The sequence below is a fragment of the Ranitomeya imitator genome, chromosome 3 (assembly GCF_032444005.1).
Source record: "Ranitomeya imitator isolate aRanImi1 chromosome 3, aRanImi1.pri, whole genome shotgun sequence".
NCBI classification, from domain to species: Eukaryota; Metazoa; Chordata; class Amphibia; order Anura; family Dendrobatidae; genus Ranitomeya; species Ranitomeya imitator.
In genome coordinates, this window is record NC_091284.1 from 497,784,913 (window position 1) to 497,812,235 (window position 27,323).

At 41.0% G+C, this 27,323-nt stretch overlaps 1 protein-coding gene across 2 annotated transcripts in view; it reads left to right on the forward strand.

The window, feature by feature from the left end:
* The window catches only part of GK (glycerol kinase), a 141,588-nt gene that overhangs the window by 109,503 nt on the left and 4,762 nt on the right, over window positions 1-27,323 (forward strand). The window contains exons 10-19 of one of the 2 annotated variants that reach the window (XM_069757649.1): window positions 2,312-2,379; window positions 8,317-8,359; window positions 9,195-9,275; window positions 9,359-9,437; window positions 9,543-9,639; window positions 10,082-10,166; window positions 11,487-11,607; window positions 15,515-15,658; window positions 17,102-17,188; window positions 25,396-25,482. In XM_069757649.1, the coding sequence (XP_069613750.1) occupies window positions 2,312-2,379; window positions 8,317-8,359; window positions 9,195-9,275; window positions 9,359-9,437; window positions 9,543-9,639; window positions 10,082-10,166; window positions 11,487-11,607; window positions 15,515-15,658; window positions 17,102-17,188; window positions 25,396-25,482 (892 nt within the window). The remainder of the gene's footprint in view (window positions 1-2,311; window positions 2,380-8,316; window positions 8,360-9,194; window positions 9,276-9,358; window positions 9,438-9,542; window positions 9,640-10,081; window positions 10,167-11,486; window positions 11,608-15,514; window positions 15,659-17,101; window positions 17,189-25,395; window positions 25,483-27,323) is intronic. The other variant, XM_069757650.1, reaches the window with a different exon arrangement.

Here is a 27,323-nt window from a genome sequence, read left to right on the forward strand (position 1 = left end):
AGCTAAAAAAAAAATGGATAGAAGCTGGAAAGTAGGAAGACTGGAGACATTTTACAACTCAATGTATTGTTCCAGTGGGGATCCTGTACTGGAACATCTATATTTTCACTTTTATGATCCCAAAACAGGAAATGGCTACACTGTGTGCAGAATTATTAGGCAAGTTGTATTTTGATCACATGATACTTTTTATACATGTTGTCCTACTCCAAGCTGTTCAGGCTTTTGAGCCAACTACCAATTAAGTAAATCAGGTGATGTGCATCTCTGTAATGAGGAGGGGTGTTGTCTAATGACGTCAAAACCCTATATAAGATGTGCTTAATTATTACGCAACTTCCTTTCCTTTGGCAAAATGGGTCAGAAGAGATTTGACGGGCTCTGAAAAGTTCAAAATTGTGAGATGTCTTGCAGAGGGATGCAGCAGTTTTGAAATTGCCAAACGTTTGAAGCGTGATCACCGAACAATCAAGCGTTTCATGGCAAATAGCCAACAGGGTCGCAAGAAGCGTGTTGGGCAAAAAAGGCGCAAAATAACTGCCCATGAATTGAGGAAAATCAAGCGTGAAGCTGCCAAGATGCCATTTGCCACCAGTTTTGCCATATTTCAGAGCTGCAACGTTACTGGAGTAACAACAGCATAAGGTGTGCGATACTCAGGGACATGGCCAAGGTAAGGAAGGCTGAAAAACGACCACCTTTGAACAAGAAACATAAGATAAAACGTCAAGACTGGGCCAAGAAATATCTTAAGACTGACTTTTCAAAGGTTTTATGGACTGATGAAATGAGAGTGACTCTTGATGGACCAGAGGCTGGATCTGTAAAGGGCAGAGAGCTCCACTCCGACTCAGAAGCCAGAAAGGTGGAGGTGGGGTACTGGTATGGGCTGGTATCATCAAAGATGAACTTGTGGGACCTTTTCGGGTTGAGGATGGAGTGAAGCTCAACTCCCAGACCTACTGCCAGTTTCTGGACGAAAACTTCTTGAAGCAGTGGTACAGGAAGAAGTCGGTATCATCACATGCCTCCAACTACTCCACAGCGTGGCTGGCCAGTAAAGGTCTCAAAGAAGAAAAAATAATGACATGGCCCGCTTGTTCACCTGATCTGAACCTCATAGAGAACCTGTGGTCACTCATAAAATGTGAGATCTACAGGGAAGGAAACAGTCCACCTCTCGGAACAGTGTCTGGGAGGCTGTGGTGGCTACTGCACGCAACGTTGATCGTAAACAGATCAAGCAACTGACAGAATCTATGGATGGAAGGCTGTTGAGTGTGATCATAAAGAAAGGTGGCTATATTGGTCACTAATGTTTATTGGTTTTGTTTTTGCATGTCAGAAATGTTTATTTCTAAATTTTGTTCAGTGATATTGGTTTACCTGGTGAAAATAAGCAAGTGAGATGGGAATATTGTTGGTTTTTATTAAGTTGCCTAATAATTCTGCACAGTAATGGTTACCTGCACAAACAGTTATCCTCCTAAGATAGCCAAATCTTTTTTTAAAAAAAGCACTCCAACTTCCAAAAATATTAAGCTTTGATATTTGAGTCTTTTGGGTTGAATGAGAACATAGTTGTTGATCAATAATAAAAATAATCCTCTAAAATACAACTTGCCTAATAATTCTGCACACAGTGTATTAGACATGTGAGCAGAGGCTTAGATGTATGTTCAGTTGTAAGGACCTTTTGTACTAGTGGTTGAACCCTGTGGTTCTTTGGAAAATTATTGTGTTTCTTAAAAGTTGTAAGATTTAATAGGATCCTGTCAGATTATTCTTGTTGCCCAAATGACGGACGGCATGGATCGTGGACAGATTCCTTAATTTTGGGTATGTGTGCTTTACTCTGAAAAGCCACAGCATAGTTTAAACAGGAGCTAGAAATGGAGGAGGTCAGCCATCACCAGACTGACATCTCTCCCTACTTGTGGGGTAAGTTGTAGAGGGTTCCTAGGACAGATAAGGGTTCTCTCTTGTAAGTTTAGTATTGCTTGTTTTATATAGTTATTTCCTTTTTATTAGATAACTTTTCAGAATGACCACTATAAGCTGCTGTTACCTGAAGTTGTTGCATTTTCTATATAGAATAGATGTGGTATGGAATTACTGTAACTAATTCGGTGCACATACTCGGGAACAGAGTCTCGAGGAAGCCTTGTGGAAAAGTGGCCTAAGCGTGAGACCATGGCATTTTCTGGGTTTAATGTGTTTTGCACGGGCTTCTCTAGTTCTAGTTATAAAGAATATAACAATAGCTGGAACATTAAAAACATTACAAATAATCCTTTCCTTTTTGGCGCAGTGTTTGGGTGACCAGTCGGCTGCATTAGTTGGACAGATGTGCTTTCAAGATGGACAAGCAAAAAATACGTAAGTGACGGTTATAACAGTGATGTATTAATAAGTACAGTACAAATTGCTGATTCAGTGGATAAATATAAAATCCGACCCACTGCGCTTAGCTGGTAACTGGGAAACACTACATATGCACCAATGTCCATGTAAAGGTGGGTGACTAATACTGTAATACGCTATTAATGACTCTTAGCGGCTCAGCTGTCAGTGGCTTTGTCTGAGCTTCTGTCTGAAGCCTTGACAAATGCGGTTCTGGCGTATCCGCAGAGAGGACAAATGACCTTTTTAAAGAGGTTGTCCACTACTTTTTCATTGATGGCCTCTCCTCAGGAGAGGTCATCAAATTCTGATCAGCAGGTATCCGGCACCCGCACCGATCAGCCGCTATCCTTGTCGGTCGGAAGCAATCACTTGCAGAGCTGTCCGTCTTTGTCTTCTGGAAGTGGCCAAAGCTTGGTAATGGACATCTGCTTCCTATTCAAATCAATAGGAAGCAGATGTGTAGTACTCGGCGGCATACACAACCAGAAGATGGAGACCCTCCGATAATTCCTGGCTGACGCTGATCTGGATGGGTGCCGGGTGTCGAACCCGCGATCAATCAGACATTGATGACTTATTCAAAGGATAGGCCATCAATGGAAAAAGTAGTGGACAACCTCTTTCAATGAAGCAGACAGAACCACTTTGTGTTCTGTTGGATATTATTTTCTGCACTATCTGTCTGTTTGAGGCAGGCACCAAAGAGCAGTAGACCACTTTTCGGTGCCTGCCTCAAATAGGCGGATGCTGCCGACAATTATGCTGGTCTGCGTCATTAATGTCAGTGGCTTATTAAGCGGATATGCCTAAGTCCCATTTTTCAGGGCTACAGATATACCGTAAGCCTCAATGGGGTCACTGATGAGGCTAAAATGTGATGTGACCATAGCCTTCACTGGCAGTTCAGATTAACCAATTTTGATGACCTATTACTTAGAGTAGATTACTGAAACACTTTAAACAAGAAGAGATCTAGGCCTTATTTTTGTGATTTTTGAGTAATTTTCGTGGTCTTTAGTGTTGCATTCAGTAGATCAGCTATGAGAATGTCTTTGAGTACTAGAGTTAGAATTCCACTTATTGCCAGCAGATGGCAGAGCTTGCCTACACATCTTGGCATGCGTTCATCAGCATGGTCATGGCCACCTACATTTCAGACAGTAATTTGACGGTTTATGCGAATTTGACGATTCAATACTTGTGGTGTTATAAGACAACTTATACATATCACAAAAATGAAATTTAGCACAGTGAAAGGGAAATAATGGATTAATCCCTGTGGAGAACTTCTATTTCTATTTTATTTTTGGAATGCAAATTTGTAATATTATATGTAAAGCCTCTGCATGTAGAGAAGAAATACCTGATTCAAGCTTGCTGCTGTAAAGGTAATGCGGTTTTATTGTTTATTGGAATTGAACTTTCTATTACATTTCATATTTCAATTCCCCACCATCCAAATCTCTACTTGCTTGTAAAAACTTTTAGCACAGCTGTTTAACCCTTTTAGCCAAGTATTTAGCTTGTGGGTTGCTATACTGACCAGAGGCCTAACAAGAACTCCCAGACCGGTCATCTTTGTACTAAGGTGGTCACCTCCCCTAGTGGAGCATAAAAGAAATGCAACCGATATTGCCGCATAAATAGCAACTTGAAGTAGTAATTGATTACATTATGTAACTCACATAAATCAGCGTACATTGAAACTTCAATGGCTTAAGGGCAGTCTTTGTTCAGCCCGTTTCTAAAGCGACAGAATATATAGATCACATTGTTATATGTACCCCAAAACTATAAAAAAAAACACCCTTTATACCTCTAAGGATGCTACAACAAAAAACATGTATTTTAATTGGCAAAGTAGTAGAAATGTAAAAAAAAAAAAAAAAACCTCCAAACCCATGTGCATAATTGATTTTATGAAAAGTATTAATGTTCAGTGGTGAACAATGCAAATTTTTTAATGCTGAAAAGAATTGTGCAATTGGAGCACCCCCCACCCACAAATGAATCAATAAGTTACACAAATCCAACTCGGTGGCATTAAAAAATACAACTCCTGCTGGAAAAAAAAATCAAGCTCTCATATCATTACATTGATGAAAAAATAAAACCTTAATCAAAAAGTTGTAATGTCAAGGTGAATAAAAATAAAAAAAAGCTTTGGTCTTACGAGATGGAAGGCTATGAACACCTTTTGACTCAGTGTGGGGTTTTTTTAAGTTTACTTTAATTTATTTCCTAAATGCAAAATTAGATAACTGTCTAGCCTTGAAGGGGTTGTTCACTACTCCGACCACCCCTTCTCGATGTACATGTTTGCACCAGCAAGATAACCTTTGTATTCTTCTCCGGTGTCGGTACTTGCTTTTTCGGGGCTCATTTTGTCACATCAAGAGGAAGTGAACGGCCAGCTGCGGCTCTGACTTCCTCGAGATGTTTGAATCCTTCAATGGTGGAGAGAGATCAGCGCTGATTTGATGCACAGCTCACATGACATAACAATCTCACACAAGCCGGAAGAGCCAGTGCAGACAGCACTGTGTTATTTTACTTCTACAAACATGTTGATCAAGAAGGGGCTGGCCAAGTTGTGGACAACCTCTTTAAATGTCCTACCTAGTTGTCGGTGTTGTGTTTGTTCACCTCCTTCACACAGATGGCTGTTCTGCTGCTTTTAAGAGCTAGCGGAGGCAGCAGCATTCAGCATGTTTGGGTACTCATCTGCAGCGCTCCAGAGATCTGGTCGTTGCAGTAACGTCGCTCTGCCACTAAGGGAAGTGATGGTACGTCTGATGGCAGTAAAGGAGTTCTTCTGACCAGGTATCACCAGCACACATTACACTTCACACTCTGGCCACTAGGGGGAGCAAAAGGTTTTATTTATTAGGCCACTCCTCACACTGGTAAAACTAGGGGTTGGATAGGAAGTTAGTCAGAAGCTGACTGGGTTGGATTCAGGCAACATCCTGTGGCAGGGGGTGTTGCAGGGAGAAGATTCAGGGGGGTCCCTGCCAGGCGTGGGAACCTGGCAGGTACCTAGCGACAAGAGCAGAACGTTACGGAACCGCGCTACCGCGGCGGTATCCTAAGAAAGGGACACGGAGCGAAGGATATTGTGGACAGTGAGAAACAAGATCAAGCACAAAGGAGAGCCAGTAGGAGTCGTGCCCAGAGAACGGCAACATCCTACTGAGGTGCATAGCCGGTGGCCGGAACACCGAGGAAGTAACTGACTCTATGCCTTACTTCAAACTCCGCAGGACAGTTAATTATAGGTTGGCTGTTTACCTTACATCACCTAAGCAGACATAGGGGGCAACGCATGGAGAGGGGTGTCTCTAGGGTCCCGGAAGAACTCAGAGCCTACCCGTAAAACGGGTGCGTCCTAGCCATAACATACCTGGGGGACGGAGAACTAGAAAGAACTGGAACGAATTAGAACAAACGAGAATAGAAGTTGTGAGGACTATCCCGAATGCTCAGCAGGGAAGCACTACAACACACAGGCGCTAGTGGTAGGCAACGATTTCCACCTGTAAAGGGAACTCTGGATGTGCCTTCGGACCGGCCGGTCTCAGACAGCCCTGTTAATCGTGCTCTGGATTGAGGATCCTGAAGTCTTCAGTAAAGTGGTAAAGAGAATGCAACCCTGTGTCATCATTATTGTCTGCACCCCTCACCATCACCATCCATCATACTGGGAAGCCCTGGGGACATACTTCACCTGTGGGAAGGTATACCATCTAGCTGCCATCACATCACCCCAGTGGACCCCAAGCAGCGTCGGTCACCCTGACCGAATACCACAGGTGGTGTCACTAAACCTTGACAGACTCATATCACCTTTCATTGGGCGCCCCTTAGCAGGGTCACGGACCGGGTACAGCCACCGTGACATCCCCAGAACTGAGGCAGCAGAGGACCGGTACCGAGTAACCCGTGGCCCTGCGTCTGGGGGCGCTCCACATCCACATAAAAAAGGGCTTGCAAACTGAACTTCAAGGTCTGATAATGAATTATGAGTTGAAGATTGCAGCTTACATTTAGTTTTAAAATGAGAAATTATTTTTACAAATATTTGTAAAGTTCAAAAATGTCCACAAACTTGGTTATAAATTAAAATATTGTAGCATGTGCTGCTGGTGGTTTCTCAATTTAGATTTTTATAATCCTAGCAACACACATGCTCTTATTTAAGGAGGCACGCCAGCATTTATTTTTTCCATTGCTGCACTGTCTATTACAGTTTGCATTTCTTTTACTATATATTGTACTTGCTTCTACTACCTGTCTGGTTCACATCAGACACTTACATACATTTCCCTTTCCACCATGCATTTGTCTCCTCTGTGCCATTCTTACTATGAAGTACAACTACAGCCTGTACCATCTTTGGCTGCGGGGGGAAAGTGTGATGGTCATCACCTCTATATTCGACTAAAGTACCCAAGTGTCCATAGATATGCTGATAGGAAGCAAAACTGTAATTTATCTACATTATAAGTGTGTTACTGATCTGTCTAATTATCATCTGTACTTGTGATAGAAGTTTGTGTCTATCAATCAAAGGGATCGAGGCCATGCAACTAAATAGGAAAGGGTTCTTTACCGTTAGAGCAGTCAGACTGTGGAATATCCTACCACAGAAAGTAGTAATGGCAGACACTATCACCGCCCTTTAAAAAAGGGCTGGATGATTTCTAAAATACACATAACATTGTGAGTTATAGTTAAATTAGTGACAAAATATATTATTGGTGGAGAAAGGTTGAACTTGATGGACTTAAGGTACCGTCACACTAAGCGACGCTGCAGCGATTCCGACAATGATCCGGATCGCTGCAGCGTCGCTGTTTGGTCGCTGGAGAGCTGTCACACAGACAGCTCTCCAGCGACCAACGATGCCGGTAACCAGGGTAAACATCGGGTTACTAAGCGCAGGGCCGCGCTTAGTAACACGATGTTTACCCTGGTTACCATCGTTAAAGTAAAAAAACAACCACTACATACTTACCTACCTCTGTCTGTCCCCGGCGCTGTGCTTCTCTGCTCTGGCTGTGAGCACAGCGGCCGGAAAGCAGAGCGGTGACGTCACCGCTCTGCTTTCCGGCTGCCCGGCGCTCACAGCCAGAGCAGAGAAGCAGAGCGCCGAGGACAGACAGCGGTACGTAAGTATGTAGTGGTTGTTTTTTTACTTGAACGATGGTAACCAGGGTAAACATCGGGTTACTAAGCGCGGCCCTGCGCTTAGTAACCCGATGTTTACCCTGGTTACCAGCGAAGACATCGCTGAATCGGCGTCACACACACCGATTCAGCGATGTCAGCGGGAGAGCCAGCGACGAAATAAAGTTCTGGCCTTTCTTCCCCGACCAGCGATATCACAGCAGGGGCCTGATCGCTGCTGCGTGTCACACTGGACGATATCGCTAGCCAGGACGCTGCAACGTCATGGATCGCTAGCGATATCGTCCAGTGTGACGGTACCTTTAGGTCTTTTTTTCAACCTATGTAACCGAGATAAGCCGCCAACACCCATCTTGGACTAGTCAGACAGAGTTTTCAGGTATTCATGGTAGGATTTCTCTGAAACGCTGCAGTGTTTCACAGGAAACCAAGCTTGGCTGCAATTACTTAATTGAATTCATACTGCCCATGATTTGGGAAACGAGAATCTGTTGATAGGTTCCCTCTTTAAGCATGAGCCCCCTTCATGGTAGTCCCACAGGATAGATGCTAAATGTTACATCAGCTCTGGCAATCCATACAACTCTTTTAGAGATCTGTAAACCATAGACCTAATTTTAGTAAGGCATGCGATGAATGATGAATAGTTATATGATAGTATTGCATCTGACAACTTTGCTATGTTTGCTAATAATAATAATTTGCTATTAATTTTTTCAGGTATGGTACTGGTTGTTTCTTGTTGTGTAATACTGGCCCAAAGGTAAGCACATTATGTTTTCTAAATGACCTATTTTGTTTACATAGTGGATGCTTTCCTGAAACGGAAAGTACTTGCAAGCAGCATAATACAAAGAATAGCAGGTTTACCCAGAATCCTTTGCAGTAGGCGGAGCTATGCAAATCATCTCTTTCCACCCCTGTCTAATCCACAGCGCTTGGAACCGCCAAGCGTGCAATGCTGCGGATTAGTTTCTAAATTTACACAGCCAACCAATTCCTACCTGTGGACACGTGTTTTGGGCTTTAGGCCCTCATCAGCACAGGGCTGGAATTGGTTGGCTGTATGGAGTGGGGCTCGGTGAGCAAGCGATACATATATGCTAGCCACCTTAGGGAGAGACCCAAGTTGGGCTAAATGTAGCGGGACGAAAGAGACCGAAAAGCCCTCTACTTAAAGGAAATACGTAGTGGATGCTTTCCTGAAACGGAAAGTACTTGCAAGCAGCATAATACAAAGAATTTAGAAACTAATCCGCAGCATTGCACGCTTGGCGGTTCCAAGCGCTGTGGATTAGACAGGGGTGGAAAGAGATGATTTGCATAGCTCCGCCTACTGCAAAGGATTCTGGGTAAACCTGCTATTCTTTGTATTATGCTGCTTGCAAGTACTTTCCGTTTCAGGAAAGCATCCACTATGTATTTCCTTTAAGTAGAGGGCTTTTCGGTCTCTTTCGTCCCACTACATTTAGCCCAACTTGGGTCTCTCCCTAAGGTGGCTAGCATATATGTATCGCTATTTTGTTTAGTAATATGTTGTGTTTCTGAAGAGTATCGCGCCCTGTCTTCCTGTATTTGTCTTGCTTTTTGTCTTGCAGCCTGTTGTATCAGATCATGGGCTGCTGACCACTGTGGCTTACCAGCTTGGAAGGGATAAACCTGCCTGCTATGCACTTGAAGTAAGATTTTTTGGCTTTTTATATCTTCGTTTTAAACCTTTTTGACCTTTTATAAGACTTGCTCTATCCCTTTTATAATTTAGGGGTCAGTTGCAATTGCGGGAGCAGTTGTGCGCTGGTTGCGAGATAACCTTGGCATTGTTAAAACAACTGAAGAAGTAGGTATGTATCTTCTATGCCTCACTTTATCACCACTGCCTTGCTTACAGTGGATTAATATTGACTCTCTTGGTTTTTGTTGTTTTTTTTTTGTTTGTTTTTTTCCAGAAAAACTTGCTGCTGAAGCTGGAACATCTTATGGCTGCTACTTTGTTCCGGCATTTTCAGGCCTTTATGCACCATATTGGGAGCCCAGTGCCAGAGGGTATGGCAGTATGTAATGAATGCATACATATTGTCACTCATTGCTCTATACAAGAAAAACATGTAAATAAATGGCACCATTAAAAAATATAAAAATAACAATATAAATATATTTGTAATTCATTCATGTATTTCAATTAAGACCGACCACAAACGTTCTAACCTGACTAAGATCGTGCTTAGTGGGGGTACTAGTGGTCAGACCCCCATCAACTAGTGAATAATTGCTGACCTATGCGATCAATCGGTCATGGGTAAGAGGAAAAACGTTTTGGAGCACATCAGTCATACTAACTAGGAGTTATTAAAACACTTTGAATATGACTCTGAAGCACCTGAGGTTCCTTATTTAGTTCCTTTAATTGATCCTTAAGGTATCACTTTTACTAATTATAGAAGTATGCCCATACATTCTGACTATTTTCTCTTGTTTGATATTCCAGAATAATCTGTGGTCTGACTCAGTTTACAAATAAAAACCACATTGCATTTGCTGCGCTTGAAGCCGTCTGTTTCCAGACCAGAGAGGTACGTTGTGACGTTTTTGCTGTTCTATGTTTTCCGTTTTCGTTAGGTCCATACATAGTATTTTGGGTAGTTTTTTCTTTGTCGATAATTCAGTGTATAACCCATAGAGCCGAGATTATACATCCATCTCTGCTAGACCCCATTTATCACCTGTGGCAGGGACCAGACCTGTTGAATTGGAAGACCATCATACACATTAGATAGTTCTTGTGCTACTTTCACACTAGCGTCGTTTGGTCTCCGTCGCAATGCGTCGTTTTGGAGAAAAAACGCATCCTCAGTAGTTGCCTGCAGGATGCGTTTTTTTCTCCATAGACTTTCATTAGCGACGCATTGCGACGGATTGCCACACGTTGCATCCATCGTGCGACGAATGCGACGTGTTTTTGCAGTCCGTCGGGACAAAAAAATGTTGCATGCAACGTTTTTTTTGTCCGTCGGTTCCACTTTTTCTGACCGCGCATGCGCGGCCGGAACTCCGCCCCCTCCTCCCAGGACCTTACAATGGGGCAGCGGATGCGTTGTAAAACTGCATCCGCTGCCCCCGCTGTGATTTTAGTTCACAGTATGCGTCGGTACGTCGGCCTGACGCACTGTGACGTGCCCGTACCGACGCTAGTGTGAAAGTAGCCTTACAGATTAGAAGCGGTGACCAATTTTCTGATGTGCATGAACAGGTTATATATGGTCCTATACATTAGACTGTAGTCTTGTCCATATTTTATCCATGGTGCTAAAAAAAAATTAGACTTTGCTCTCTACTTCATCCGCTTCTACAGCAGGTGTAAGTATTGATATCATTACCACCAATGACCTGACCTCTCCAGCCATTGGTCAGGATGTCGCCTCTGTTCCGATACAGACCATCAGAGCAGGAGATGAGCGGTTCCAAGGATGAGAAAACCACCTTTTATTCTTTTTATGGCTTCCCACTGAGAACCCCTATAAAATCATCCCATATTAAACAATGATTTGTGTTGGTTTTAGTTACACTACCTGGTGTGTTAATTACAGGGACACCTAAAACATGACATCATAGACAAGGATACCTGGCAGTGTGTGGGAGGATTCTTTTAGAATTGTAGATCATTGACCGCAGCCCTGTATTTTCATAGGTATCATTGGAAGGTAGGACATTGTATTTCCCAAGTGGATTTTGCTGGATACTGAGCGTTGAGCATAAGCTGCAGATGTATTTGTAATATAAATCTGATTATTTCAGACAGGAGTGTTTATTTCTGCTCTGGTAGGGGATCTGTGAGGGAACAGATGCTGGTGTCTAACAGTCTCCACATCCCTAATCTTCGTTTTTCTCCCCAGATTCTAGATGCAATGAACCAAGACTGTGGAATTCCTCTGAGCCAACTGCAAGTTGATGGGGGCATGACAAACAATAAGATCCTCATGCAGTTACAGGCTGATATCCTATGCATCCCAGTGGGTGAGCAGTTCAGTGTCTGTGCTCTGTAGACGTATCCATCCTATGCTTATTGCCATCTTGTTCCATTACATTGTTAATCAGTGTGACTGAGCAGCGGCCACAAAGTATTGTCAGGTTAGAATTTAAAGTGCAAACATCGCAATTTAGTTTAACTGTGTCGACACCCCATTGTCGAGAGGTTTAATTTACTTTTCACTGCTATAGTAAGCGTGCTAAATGATATGTCTTAGATACATTGCCAATAAGTTTTAGTATATGTATATATATATATATATATATATATATATATAATTTTTCTCTCTCTCTCTCTCTCTCTCTCTCTCTCCCCTGTATTTCTTAAATATTTTGATACGTATGCAAATACTGGATAAAACATACTTCAATTTTTTTTTCAAAACATCTCAATTTATGAGTGCCATGCACAAAAGCATACTAGCAATGTGGTAAATAATGGTTGTCTGAGGAATGCTCTGCCACACATATTTGGGCACACAAATCATCTATAACCGCTTCTGGCAGCTCCCTTTGCGAGTGGATAACAATGGTGTCTCAGATCTACTCAATGAGAGAAAAGTCTGGAGACTCTGCAGGCCACTTTTAGGCCATGTAGTATGCTCACAGTAACTCTTCAACATGTGTGTTGAAAAAAAAATACTCCTGGGACACTTTGGAGAAATGACCATACCACTGATTCCATGATTGATCCATTCTGTAAGGCAAGTGAAATTGAATGTCGCATACCAATCTAAAGGCATCAAACAGTGCCTACACAAACCACCAAAAGGCGCTTGTACTAGATTGTGGCTACGAATCAGATGTGCTCCTTTGACCACATATGTCTCGCAAAGGCTATAGTGGTTTAGAGCAAGACTGCAATGGAGGCTTATGCTCTTCAGCAATGAGTCACATTTTTATCTTGGATTCAAAGTTAGCCAGAGATTGGCCTGGAGACCATGTGGGCAACACCATGAAGAGACCTTCACAACGAAACATCACACCGACCCTGTTACCAGGACCATGGTGTGAGGTGGCATCGTGTATGTTTACAGTACCCCTCTAGTCCTCATTCCAGGTACACCAGCAGCTCGTAATTACATTGATTTGGCCTTGGAATCCGTGGTATGGCCAGTGCTCTAAAGCACCTACATGTATCAGGGCTTTATGGTGATGGGAGCTTGGATTGCTCCTATGCAGGTGAGCCCGGAATTACAGCGCCCTCTCTAGAACTGTTAGGTGTAGAGGGAATCTGCCCAGCTTGGCCCGACAAGCACTGTTGGAGGTGCTCCGATGGACCTGGAGAAGGTGCTTGCAGAATTCCAGGTGGAATATTTCTGTTGGACTGGAATCCCACTTTAACCAGTCTGGGTAGGTGTGAGGACCCCAGACTTCGCTGCCATACAGGAGGATTGGGGCGATGATGGAGTCGAAGATTTTTAGCCAGACCCTCACTATATATATATATATATATATATATATATATATATATACTAGATGGCAGCCCGATTCTAAAGAATCGGGAGTCTAGAATCCATATATACTTTATTTATTCAAATGTAAGAATAATACGATTAATAAATAATAGTAAGAAAGAACAAAAATAATAGGCAGTATATGGAGAAAACACCAAACAAAAGTTCAAAATTGGTGTGAAAATGTCACTGAACCACTTCACAACTAAATATATATAGTTTTGGTAAATGGTATTATCATTTTTTTGACGAAATTCGGCAGGAGCTTGAAGAGCAACGTCACTGGGCCCGCCTCCACGCAGTAGAAACTTGCTGTGAGGTAAAAATTCAAAAATCACACCAAAATGGCGGGCGGAGTGTGTCACAGTACGGCACGTTTCTGATTGGTCGCTCGCAGCAGGCGGCAACCAATCAGACACTGGACACTGTTGACGTCACTTATCTCCGGACATTAGCTCCGGACATTAGCTCCGGACATTAGCTCCGGACAAAGCCACGGAAGTTGGCACAAATTGCAGGAAGTAGTATTCTAGGCAATTATATAATATATATATATATATATATATATATATATATATATATATATATATATATATATATATGTATATGTGTGTGTGTGTGTGTGTATGTATATATATATATATAATACAGCAGCACATGTACATGAATCTAGGCCATGTGAAAACACAGACAAATGTTCGATATGAATCATATTTCTCAAATATTTTTTCATAAAAAAATTTTCAAATACCATTTTTTTCATAAAACTTAGTTATAGATAAAATGAAGATTCTTAGCGCATAAATTGGCCAATTCATGTGTGCCCATCAACCACAGCAATAAATACATACATACATTATATAATGTCTGTCTGTATGTATGTATATATATATATATATATATGTGTGTGTGTATATATATATATATATATATATATATATATATATATATATATATATATATATATATATATATATATATATATATATATATATATATATATACTGTACATAACTTTAAGCAGGTGTGGGAAAAATGCTGCAATGCAGGATTGCTTAATAAAAATGAGGTGTTGATAGTTTATTAATGACCATAAAGTAAAGGGAATAAACAAAAGCGAAATGTAGATCAAAGCAATATTTTTGTGACCACCTGTTGCCTTCAGAACAAAATCAGTTCTTTCCCTGTGCTCTTGCACATGATTTTTAAAGTAACTCAGCAGGGAGATTGTTCCAAATATCTTGGAGAAATATCCACAAATCTCCTGTTGATGTAGATTTGCACAAATCCATAAGCCTCTTCACGTAATTGCTGGCAAACTTTATGTTGAGATCGGCGCTCTGGTGGGTGGGGAGGTAGGAGGTGGGTGTGTGTTGGGAGACATATCATCTCCAGGACCCCATGTCTTTCTTTACACTGAAGATGGTTCTTAGTGATTTTGGCTGTATGTGCGGGGTCATTTTTCTGCAGAATTAATTTGGAGCCAGTCACCTCCACCATGCTTCATTGTTGCCTGCAGATACTCTTTTTATACCCCTTCTGGACATATTTCTCCAAATAGATGGATAAATCTGGGTTAACTTGTTGCTGCTAGTTCTAAGCTGAAGGCACTGCTAAATATATTCTGAGCTAAGTATGACGTGTGTTTTATGTGCTGCATGAAGTTGCATTGGTCGACCACTGGCCTCAACACTGCCCATTTTTTTGGTGCTTCTTTAAATGAATTTGAACAGCAAATCTGAAAACCCCAGTCTACTTTCAAATTGTTTCCTGGGAGAGACCTTTCTAATGCAGTTTAGCCTAGTCTCATTGCTGTGGATAGTGACCTGTGACCTGAAGCTGTCTTGCACAGCCTCGCCATTGTAGAAGACTTTGGCTGTTCCTTTCCCAGTTTTAAGATTTCTACCCAACAGTTTCTATGTCTGTTCATGACTGACTGTGTTTCAACATAAATATGAAAATGAGGGTTATTGACACCTATTTGGTGAAACTGGTTAATCATTCACCTGATGATCATCCTAAGACATCCCTGACTTTGCAAGTGCACCGTGAAGAATTGATGCCATTTTGAAGGTAAAGGGTAATCACACCAAATAATGATTTGATTTAGATTTTTTTTTTTTTGTTCGTTCTCTTTGCATTTTTTTAATTGATTAAAGATAAGTTAAGACTTCTATTTTTGAAAGCATTCTCACATGTAGCGCCATGGAATAAATGGCGCTATAATAATAAATAATAATAATTCTTACATTGTAGCATTTTTTCCACAGCCAAGTAAACTTCTGAACAGTACTATGTGTATCTATAATTATATTCATTTTTCTTTTTAATTTGTCCTTTTTTAATCTTAGTATGTTTATAGAAATATGAATGCAAAGATGGTTCTCCATCAGTCTAATTTGTGCGCTCTTGAGATAACACCTACTTCTGTTATTCAGTGAAACCTTCCATGCCTGAAACAACTGCGTTAGGAGCCGCCATGGCTGCGGGCGCAGCAGAAGGAGTGGGCGTTTGGAGTCTTCGCCCTGGAGATTTGTCTGCTGTGACTTGTGAACGGTTCGAACCACAGATTAACCCGGAAGGTAAAGCCAGTTATACGTGGCACATATGCAGCCGTTAAACTACCACAAATCGGCTGCAAGCTGATCAGTGGTTCTTTAATGGCTAAACCTACTTCAATTATATGTGCACACATACTACTACTAATAATAATTGTAATTCTATAGCGTCAACATATTCCGCAGCACTTTACATTTTAGAGGGGACTTGTACATACAATAGACATTGCAGCATAACAATAATCACATAGGTCAAAACAGGTACCTAGAGGAATGAGGGCCCTGCTCGCAAGCCTACAAACAATGAACAATTCAGTACATACTTTCAATCCTTCTGTGCCTGTAAAATGTCATGCTTTCGGCAGTTGCTACTAGTAACAAAGATTTTAAACCTGCTCAAAATTATTGCACCCACCGAATGAGAATTTTTCTCGTTTGACTGGTGTTTGCCGGCCTGTTCAGATGGGCCATAATTATTGGCCCATCTAAATGAGCTTCAAGTACCTACTTGGTCTCCTCCTGGCCTGCCTCAAACTATTGTCACATTTGGAAGGTATTTAAAATTATATGCTGTACTATTATGGTGCAGTGATTGCATGAGCACAGAAGCTGCACCTGCGCCATCACTTGCATGTGCCAGCTGTGTTATACAGCTGTGTTATACAGCTGTCCCCTGCCCTAGCAATTTAATTCCTAAGATGCTGTGATCAAAACTAACCACAGCAACCCAATCCCGCGTTAAAGATAAGATGCCGTGGAAGCAGAGGCCTATTAATGGCCTCCAGACCTGCTGTATGCAGAAGACTATTGGGACTTTCCAACAGGCCAATCAGAAGGGTGAATGGGGAAAAGGTCAAGAGTTGAGAAAAAGTAATAATCGTAGTAAAATAACCCTTTAGTGTAAAAAGTCAATTTTTTTCATAATGGGAAAAAAAGCTACACACATTGGTGTCGCCACCACTGTAATGATACAATTATAGTCAAATTACTAATCCTGCAATCTGAGCACCGTTAAAAATCAAAAGCCCAATGTTATTTCTGTTTTTTGCTCATCACGCCTACAAAAAACTATGTACCTCAAATTGGCGCCAGGAAAATTGTAAGTCGTACTGCAAAAAACAAGCTCCCTCTTCAAGTGCCACAATAAAACTTAAAAAAAAAAAAAATTCTGTTGAAGTCCAAAAAAGTATACATTTTGTGCAGCCATAATTACAATGACCTACAGAAAATGTCAATTATACTACATTCATAAAAACAAAACCCTAAAGCAATGTCTGAATACTTAAAAGTAGGCAGTTCGGTGGCTATGTCTATGGAAAAACGTATCTTCAAAAGCGCAGTTAGAAAAACAAAACAAAAAATTTCTACTTCATTAAATTCCGTTCTTTAACTATTACTCAAAATTTTGTGCACAATTTTTAAGTTTTTATTATTTTATTTTTTTTTAAACTTTTATTCCTATTGTAGAAAGTGAATTCCGATATGCTCGCTGGAAAAAGGCAGTTATGAAATCAATGGGCTGGGAAAGTTCTGAAGCTACAGCCAATGGGAATGGTAACTTTAGAATTTTGTTTACATTGTATACAGTTTTTTTTTTATAATGGATTATATGTTAAAATGTATATTTAGGCTTTTAGAATAGTTTTATGTATTGTAACTAGCTGTAATCAAACACTCATTCTTCTATGTGATGATTATATGAAGATTTTAGGACTTCCACTAGGACAATTTGGGTTCTTCCTGGAGATGCCACACAGCTTCTCCAATAGAAGCATACCCAATTTTGGGAAAGTGATACGCTATAGGGAAGTCAGGAGAGATGGTGGTTGGTCGTCCACTGTCTTGGACGTGACAGTCATTAGAGACTGTAAAATTAGGTTTCCATCTTGAGAGCTATGACGACAGAAATGTATTGTAACATTATTATCCACCTTTAAATGCTTGGAAATTAAACTATACACTACAATTATTCTTTTAATATATTACTAACACAGTTGTAGGTTAGAATAACTTTAAATTCATATGCAATACCATTGCTTTTCTAAGTGTCCTGTCCCTTAAAGGGAATGTGGCAGCTTGCCCAGGTTCCCAAACCACCACCATGTATTTATTGCTATATGATTGCCTTAAGGTACCTTCACACTAAACGATATCACTAGCGATCGGTGACGTTGCAGTGTCCTTGCTAGCGATATCGTTCAGTTTGACACGCAGCAGCGATCAGAATCCTGCTGTGATATCGCTGGTCGGGGCTAGAGGGCCAGCACTTTATTTGGTCGCTGGCTCTCCCGCTGACATCGCTGAATCGGCGTGTGTGACACCGATTCAGCGATGTCTTCGCTGGTAACCAGGGTAAACATCGGGTTACTAAGCGCAGGGCCGCGCTTAGTAACCCGATGTTTACCCTGGATACCATCCTAAAAGTAAAAAAAACAAACGCTTCATACTTACCTTCGGCTGTCTGTCCCCGGCGCTCTGCTTTCCTGCACTCACTGTGAGCACAGCGGCCGGAAAGCAGAGCGGTGACGTCACCGCTCTGCTTTCCGGCCGCTGTGCTCACAGCCAGTACAGAGAAGCACAGCGCCGGGGACAGACAGCGGAAGGTAAGTATTAAGCGTTTGTTTTTTTTACTTTTAGGATGGTAACCAGGGTAAACATCGGGTTACTAAGCGCGGCCCTGCGCTTAGTAACCCGATGTTTACCCTGGTTACCGGCATCGTTGGTCGCTGGAGAGCGGTCTGTGTGACAGCTCTCCAGCGACCAAACAGCGACGCTGCAGCGATCCGGATCGTTGTCTGGATCGCTGCAGCGTCGTTTACTGTGAAGGTACCTTTACATAGCAAACCCAAAGGATAAAGGATTAATGAATATTGCAAAAAACAAACATTTTTTTAACCTTATATACTATTTAGTGTGTGACTAGTGAAGGGGTCATTGTTTTTCCCAGACTACTCAGCCCACTAATCATGTTATGACGCCCTTGTGTGTGAGTAACATGATTTTCAAGAGTGGCGTCACCGTTGGCTCTTCACAAATGTCTGCCTCCTTGATCATGAGTAAGCCGGGCGCACTGCACATGAACAGGAGGGCGGTTGTGACCTAAAACTCAAGCACTTGAAATGGTTGCCTGAGTTACATGTCACTGCTGCCTCCCTGGGCATACGCATGGTGGAGATTGATTATTGGGTTTGTTACTCTTGGGGGAAAAAACATCCCCTCAACTAATCACCCACTAATTAGCATATCACCACCAAAATTATAAAAAAATTTGCAATATGCAGTAATCCTTTTATGCAATAAAGGTTGGCTTGTGAAGTAGTGTATTCGTATATCAATGACGGCATGGTGGCGGTTTGCGGACCTGGCCAAGCTGTCAGGGTATTATTATATTTGAAGCTTCCGTTTTCTTTGTCTAGACTACTGGTTAGGGCTTATACCAGCTGGGTCCAAATTTAGCTACGGTTTTGTCTGGCAAGAGACCAATATGGGTGCATAGTGGGCCAAATTATCAATTGTGGATTTGAGTAAAATAAAGATTAGCATAATATAATTTTCTTCAACAAAAAAACCCTAAAATCTTCTGCTCTTCAATTGATTGTGAGCATCTGAGTGGTAAATGATCTAATTTTTACTTCTACACGAGTCTAGAATTAGTGCCACAATATCAAATTCTATAGATAGACTAGTGCTGATGTCGTTTTTGTGTTTTGCTATGGTTATATTAGTCAGTCTTTGGAATGTCCTGAATAAAATCCTGTAATATTTACCGGTTGCCTTCAGAAAGTTTTCCCTGTTTGCATTCGTCCTGTCCTTTCACACAATGACTACGGAGTCAGTAATGTCAACATTAGAAACCTTCAACATTTCAGAATCTTGTCGCTATAGTCCAATAAGTGCTAATACTCAGTTTTGTTCTCTTCTCACAAGTATGGAGCATAGTGTAGACTACTGTAGACCATAACAACTGAACATGCCTGAAAAAGCCCGTTACTGATAGACCTTAGGCCTTTGCCATACCAGGAACATTTACGTAAGGCAGAATTGTTGCAAAAATTTGTTAGGCTATGTGCATACGTTGCAGATTTCCTGCGGATCCGCAGCGTTTTTTTCCCCGCAGAAACTCTGCAGATCTGCAAGTGATTTGCAGTACAATGTAAATCAATGGCAAAAAAAAATGCTGCACTAATGGTGTGAAAAAATCTGCACGGAAAACGCAGCAGATTCAAGAGGACCATGTCACTTCTTTTGTGCGGATCTGCAGCGTTTCTGCACCCATTCTATGAAATCTTCACAGAATCAGCAGTAAATCCGCAAGAAAAACGCATCAAAACTGCACCTGCTTTTTCTGCCAAGAGATGCAGAATCCACACAGAAAATTCCAGAGGCAAATCTGCAACGTGTGCACATGTACATGAAGATCTGTGAACCCTACCTAGATTAATGTCAGCCGCAGGCAATTCTACAACAAATATGCCACATGAAAATATCCCTTTTACCTAAGGATATATCTTGTCTTGGCAAGTGAAAGCTTATTTTTAGACTCCTCATTTGCTGATCATGGTGGCTTGACCAAAGGGGCCCCATTAATCACAAGAACAAGTGGTTAAGTAAATGAGTTGAGTTGCTGTACCTACCTGATACCTAGATGGTAGTGGTGCAATAAAAATGTCAGAAGGAGCTAGGATATCTCGTATATCTCTGTTGACCCATCCTTCTAGCAGTTCCAACTGTCGGACCGCCACCGATTTGGCAAGCTACACTCTCATCATAGTTCTAACCTAATGTAAATGATAATTTAAGCAACAAAGATACCTGGTACTTGATGGGAATATGTTACAATCACTAACCAAATGTAGTGACAGTATACACTTTCACTTTAATAGATTCGCTCACCCATTAATTGTTTTGTCTCTTGTTTATGTGCCCTAGAGAATGAGATCTCTTCTCTATATAGCCAATAATTTTTATATTTTTTTAAATAATTTCTTTGCGATAATTCTCTAAATAAAAGCTATTTATGTTCAGCTGAGGATTTTCCTCCAACTGCTTATAATTTCCTGTTAATGAGCACATTATTGTGCAAATCCATTATCATGCTAAGCTTGAAATGAAAAGAGGCTCAATATTACTATGATAAATTATATTATAATTGTTTGTAGAACTGAAGCCAAAAATGGATATCTAAGAAATCAGTTCATTTAATAGAATGTCAAAAGGTCACCCAGTGAAGTCACAGAGGCAATTTTTAGATACAAAGTCACTATAGATCTCATTTAGATTTCTCACATGATACATCTTGTAAAAATTCATGTTTTTACTTGCAGAGCACAGATCATTGTGGATCTATATTAATGTGCTTTTTGTGTATTAGAAATATATAAAAACATACCCACTGTTTTGAGGATAATTTTTGTTATAAACCCCTTCACGACCTTGCCCTTTTCCACTTTTGCGTTCTCGTTTTTCACTCCCCACCTTCCCTCCTTCCCAGAGCCATAACTTTTTTATTTTTCCGTCAATATGGCCATGTGAGGGCTTGTTTTTTGCGGGACAATTTGTACTTTTCAACGACTACATTGGTTTTAGCATGTTGTGTACTAGAAATCGGTAAAAAAAATTCCAAGTGTGGTGAAATTGCAAAAAAAAGTGCAATCCCACACTTGTTTTTTGTTTGGCTTTTTTGCTAGGTTTACTAAATCCTAAAACTGACCAGCTACTTTGATTCTCCAGGTCATTCCGAGTTCATAGACATCAAACATGTCTAGGTTATGTTTTATCTAAGTGGTAAAAAAAAATTTGAAACTTTGCTAAAAAAAAAAAAATCGCGCAATTTTTCGTTACCCGTAGCGTCTCTATTTTTCGTGATCTGGGGTCAGGTGGGGCTTATTTTTTGTGCCGAGCTAGCGTTTTTAATGATACCACTTTTGTGCAGATATGTTCTTTTGATTGCCTGTTATTACATTTTAAGGAATTCTGGAATTTCAAATTTTTTTCTCGCTACGCCATTTAGCGATCAGGTTAATCCTTTTTTCTATTGATAGATTGGGCGATTCTGAATGCGGCGATACCAAATATGTGTAGGTTTTTTTTTTTTATTATTGTTTTATTTTCAATGGGGCGAAAGGGGGGTGATTTAAACTTTTTTTTTTTAACTTTTGCCATGCTTCAATAGCCTCTATGGGACGCTAGAAGCTGGCACAACTCGATCGGCTCTGCTACATAGCAGTGCTCATCAGATCGATGCTATGTAGCTGAAATGCAGGCTTGCTACGAGCTCCGACCACAGGGGGGCGCTCACAGCAAACCAGCATCAGTAACCGTAGAGGTCTCAAGACCTCTATGGTTACTATCCTGACGCATCTCCGACCCCCGATCATGTGACGTGGTCGGTGACGCGATCATTTCCGGCCGCGCGGCCGGAAGCGCCGGTTAAATGCCACTGTCAGCGTTTGACAGTGGAATTTAACTGGTTAAAAGCGGCGGGTGAATCACAACTTCACCCGCCGCTATTGCGGGCACGTCGGCTGTTCAAAACAGCTGACATGTCCCGGCTTTGAGGTGGGCTCAGTGCCGGAGCCCACATTAAAGCAAGGGACCCGACCTCCGCAGTAATAATACAGCGGAGGTTGGGAAGGGGTTAATGGATCCAGAATTCTACAAGTCCTATGACTTAGACATTGAGTTAAATCCTGCATCCCCTGACAAACATTGGATGTATGTAACATTTTCAGCATCTAATGTTATGATTCGCTTTTATTTTCCTTTTGTGATGCCTTTTTGTCCCAAATACTACCCTCCTTTTATGTCAGTCAAAAGACATAGTTTCCTGCCTTAGTGACCTGTCACGATGTGACTGCCTTCAGTAACTAAGAGAGGCCTATAACTGTCTTCGGAACTGGGACCCTAACTATCCCTGTCCCATCGGTACTCTTAAAGGTAGAGAGGCCGGAGTTTCTGACCTTACTATGCTTCTGTAAAAACCCTAATCTGTCCCATCTCCCACCCCATGGGACAGAAAGGTAAACCAGACACACAGACAAAATAGGGATAACAGAAAATCTCTATCATACAAAAGCACTAACCAACAGTAGTAAGAAGCATAGGGACAAGTTGGAATAAATTGAATGGGAAAAGGTAACACATGATATACATACACGTACAACAGCAAACTACAGAACCAACAACTCCAACTCCAAACTTCAATTACTTAGCTTTAGCACACAGCACAGGAAGATGAATCTTTCACCTGCAGGAACTACGTAAACGCCCAGAGCCTGTATGCACAGAGGTAGTAAAGGCTAAGCAGTTGCAGCTGAGAACAACCAGGCTGTATTGTCTCAGCCAGCATGGAAAGAGTCCTTAACCCTCTCTGCACTGAAGGAAAGGGAAATCAATTTAAATTAGGACATGAATTACACCTTCTCTAAAGAGGACTACGATTCATTACCCGACGTGACAGTCTACCTCCAAGTCTTCTAGGGGGATGTCGCACCCTTGTGACATGACCGTGGTCTAGTCTAGTCTGCTAACAGACATGTTGTGGCCACATACAGTAATGTAAACGGAGGACCTTGATGAGCACATTGACAGGAGGCTTAAGCCCATAAATTTACAAGATATTTTGGATCATGAGTACATCCCGGGACATGTTAGGATAACTTCTCATGGGATGTGCTTTAACTCGGTAAGACTATACACATTAAGAATCTGTCAGCAACATTTCACTCCCAAAACTGTTTATGTTCATGTAGATCTTTCAAAGACAAGTCCAGCAATACACTTATATGGCCAATCAGTTCCTCCATTAATGAGAAATCCGTATTATATGAATATTAATTCAAAACGTTGAAGATTGTAGATCTCAAGTCTATCACTCCAGCTCTATTCCCCACCCAGCGCCATCTCCTTCTGCTTGACTGACGGCTTCTATGCTAGGTGAGTTCAGGCAAAGGAGTCATTAGTCAAGCAGAAGTAATCAGTGTTGGGTGGAGAATAGAGCTGGAGTGAAAGAGGCTTCAGCTCTACATATAGTTTTTTTTAGCTGATTTGCATATCAATTAAAATGCTGATTTCTTAGTAATGAAGGCACAGACTGGCCATGTAACGGTATTGTTGGACTTGTCTTTTAAAGAGCTAAAAGCGCATAGAGTCTAGGTTGTGAAATCCTGCTGACAGATTACCTTAGGCTTTAATCAAAAAGTCTGCAGTGTGCAAAGAGCTGTGGAATTCCTTTGATTTATAGGAAGTTGCGGTTTGTAGAGGAATTCGTTTTTTATGCATAAAATTGCAGCAAATCATGTTTTATAAATTAACATTTTTTTCTCCTCTTTTGCAATCACATGGCCATGTTTAAGTGCCACGTTTGTTATCATTTCTATCTTGAATTGTTTGAGAACCTGGAGAGTCATAATAAATCTTCAGGAAGACTATAGCCTACACATCGGGTCAGCAGAAAACCACATGATAATGTGCACACCTTATTTCCATTCTATCCTTTCACATGTTCCCCCTTCATCCTTTTGGCCTCTCTTGGCTTCCTGGGAAAAAAAATGGTGTTAGGACAGCGATCAGAAAAAAAATGAGTAGTGCACATTCTCTTTAAAATGTCTGCAATACCCACTGAGTGCCAGGTACTGTATGAAAGGTACTCCTATATCACAAGATGATTGAATAACACAGGCTGTCACGTGTTTTTGTTTTTTTAATTACTGTACTTGCTCCGTTTCTGCACGTAAACAAAATTAATTACATTTTAATTACAAAAAGTGGTACCACTATTAATTTGCATATTCTGCACTTAGTGAGTGAACAGAGACTGTGCAGATAGTTTATTCTCCTGCTTCGCAAACCAAATCAATCTTTATGGAGCGCTTCCACCTGTAAGATTTAAAAAAATCAAGTCCCCACCTAGTTGGGGGTTGTTACCCTAGTTGCTGATTAGTTTGAGGCAAAATGTTAATCCCCACCACTGCAGGGTTTTTATTTTTTTATTTTACCGCTGGAGGGTTGCTTCAAATCTAAGGTTCCTGACCCTACTTTTATACTCGCCAGTCTTCACCTTTTATCACCGCTTCTCTGGATGGTCTCTAGCAGTTTACTTGCCAGATCACTCCAGCGTTTCATGGAGCGAGCCGGATGTCTCTCTTCAATGCCAGTCTGAGAGCCTAGTTCTGGTTCTCTAGACTTGTATTAAACACCTGTGACGTAACTTTTTTGACTTCCTGCCAGTCAGAAGTTGTCATCACAAGATTGCCACGTGGGACTCTTGCGACGCCGTCAAAAGGTGAAAACGCTGGAGGGGGGAGTATAAGACTATGGTCAGGGATCTTGCATTGGAAGCACCACTCCAGCTTTGAAACAAAAATCCGCAATAGTGGTGCTTTACTAATTTTTGAGGAGAAATATTCCAATTGTATCTATTGAGTAGTGCACCAAGTCACTTTAACTGAAAGTATTGTTAAAATTGGAACGTTGCAGCACAAAAAAATGAGTCCAACCTCCAAAAAGAACTAGAAGGAAAAAGGTCCATAAGGTGTGATTTGCTGTTGTTATGCCTGTCTTCTAGCTAATCTTGGCAGCTTTCTTAGTACGATGCGCTGTTTTGCTTATGAATTAAAGCATCATTGCTTTTATCAATTGTCACGACTTGTAATTGTTCTGCCATTGATGTTCGTTGATTATTAACGCCAATTATGCAATTTTGATATTTTCTTCTTTTCTGTCTTGCTTGAATGGAATCCTGTCCCGCTGGATGTCTTCAGGTGACTCTAGTATCTTCTCTAGTCTGCCTCTGGGCTTTTATATAGTGAGTAGCATGGTAATGTTAATCGGAGCAAAGTACATCACAGGTTAGTTTTTATTCTCTTGACTAGACTTCAATTCTAGCTCTACCTGTTGTCCCTTCTAATTAGTGCGTTAATTAAGTCCGCTTTTTTTTTCTTGTACATATACATTTTTATTTGGTATTTAATTTGCTTGAGTTTTCCAGTTTTAGAAAACCACCCAAAAAATGAGCTAAACTGTGCTTTACTCATTCTCCCCGGGTCTTTTTTGAGTCTCTGATCCTGATCCTATTGTATGCAGCACTGACGTCACATCGCCAGAGCTGCAGCCAATAACTGCTCAGCAGCTCGCTTCGTCAACCTACGTTGATTGGCTGCAGCTCTGTTAATGTGCCGTCAATGTTGCAGAAACTAACACACTGAGAGCAGAGGCAGAGACTTGGCGCTGGACCCAGGGATGATGAGTTAAGCTTTTTTATAACCTAATTGGAATTATTTAGAAAAGTGATAGATATTGCCATGACGTGTTTTTCTTATGACAACCCCTGCTATTCTTCTCATAATTCGCTATTCTCCGAATGTCCTCCCAACACATTATGTTCAGGGCTAGTGAGAATACGTCTTTTCCAGCTGCTCCATGTAACAGGAGCATTTTATTTAGAGTTCTTCTCATCAAAAACTGTTCTGTTTTGTTTTTGCATAACGTAAAAGAGATGCTTAGGATGTCATGTTAAGACTACCTCCTTTTACGAGAAATATGCTGTTTCTATAGACAGACCATTATTAAAAGGTGGAACATCTTCTTTTTATTGTTTTTGTGTTAGATGGTAGAGACAGTCCAGTAGCTGCTATTTTGCTGTGAGCACATGAGGGTGCCAGAAGATGGCATTGTGTAGACACTTGCATTCAGTGTGCAGTCTGTGGTGCAGAAATACAATTATCCGCTTACACCAGTAAGGTGCTGGCTATACTGTAGCTATAATCAGGTTTACCAGTTGTCCTTCACATTCAATTTACTTCAAATGGAAAAGACAAGCTCTTTGTAATTAGGGAAATGTGTATTAATTACTACCTTCATTATCAAACGTTGGGACAGATTACAGCTAATTAAGTCTAACCTACAATTTTTTATGTCTAGAAATGTTCCTTCCGGAATATAATCTAGCTAACAAGTTTTATGAATGAAGTCACAATTTATCATACATGAATCAAGCCTTATAAAGAAGCGTATGCTTAGACCAGTCAGTATTTATAAGTCAAGTCCCCAGAAGTAGGTTTTGGGCCGGGTTTAGATTCGCATATCAACAGTCGTCTGTTGATTCAGATCTGAATGGGATTTGGGTTTTTTTTTATACTTTTTTTTTTTTTTTTGCCCACCCACAACCTTGAATAGGTGATTTGAAAAAGACCACTGAATGTTGCAAATTTATTTATTTTCCCCGCATGGGCACTCGGTGAAAAAACACTGATCACAACAGTCCTATAGCATAACACTGGTCCATGAGCTTTCTGATTTTAGCATGGACCGCACATAAATATAATATTATTCTGAACAAACCCGTAAGCATAAGAAGTGCAGCAAATGCTCCATTACACTTGATCTCTCGATTTCATTTTTGTTTTTGGTATAAAATTACACACCAATTATATCCATCGGGTCATATTAATGCCTGATTGAATTAATGAAAGGGGTTTTCCAGGATTTTAGAAACCTTTTTCTAAGGTACCTTCACACATAACGATATCGTTGCTTTTTGTGACGTAGCAACGATATCGTTAAGGAAATCGTTATGTGTGACAGCGACCAACGATCAGGCCCCTGCTGGGAGATCGTTGGTCGCTGAGGAAAGTCCAGAACTTTATTTCGTCGCTGGACTCCCTGCAGACATCGCTGGATCGGCGTGTGT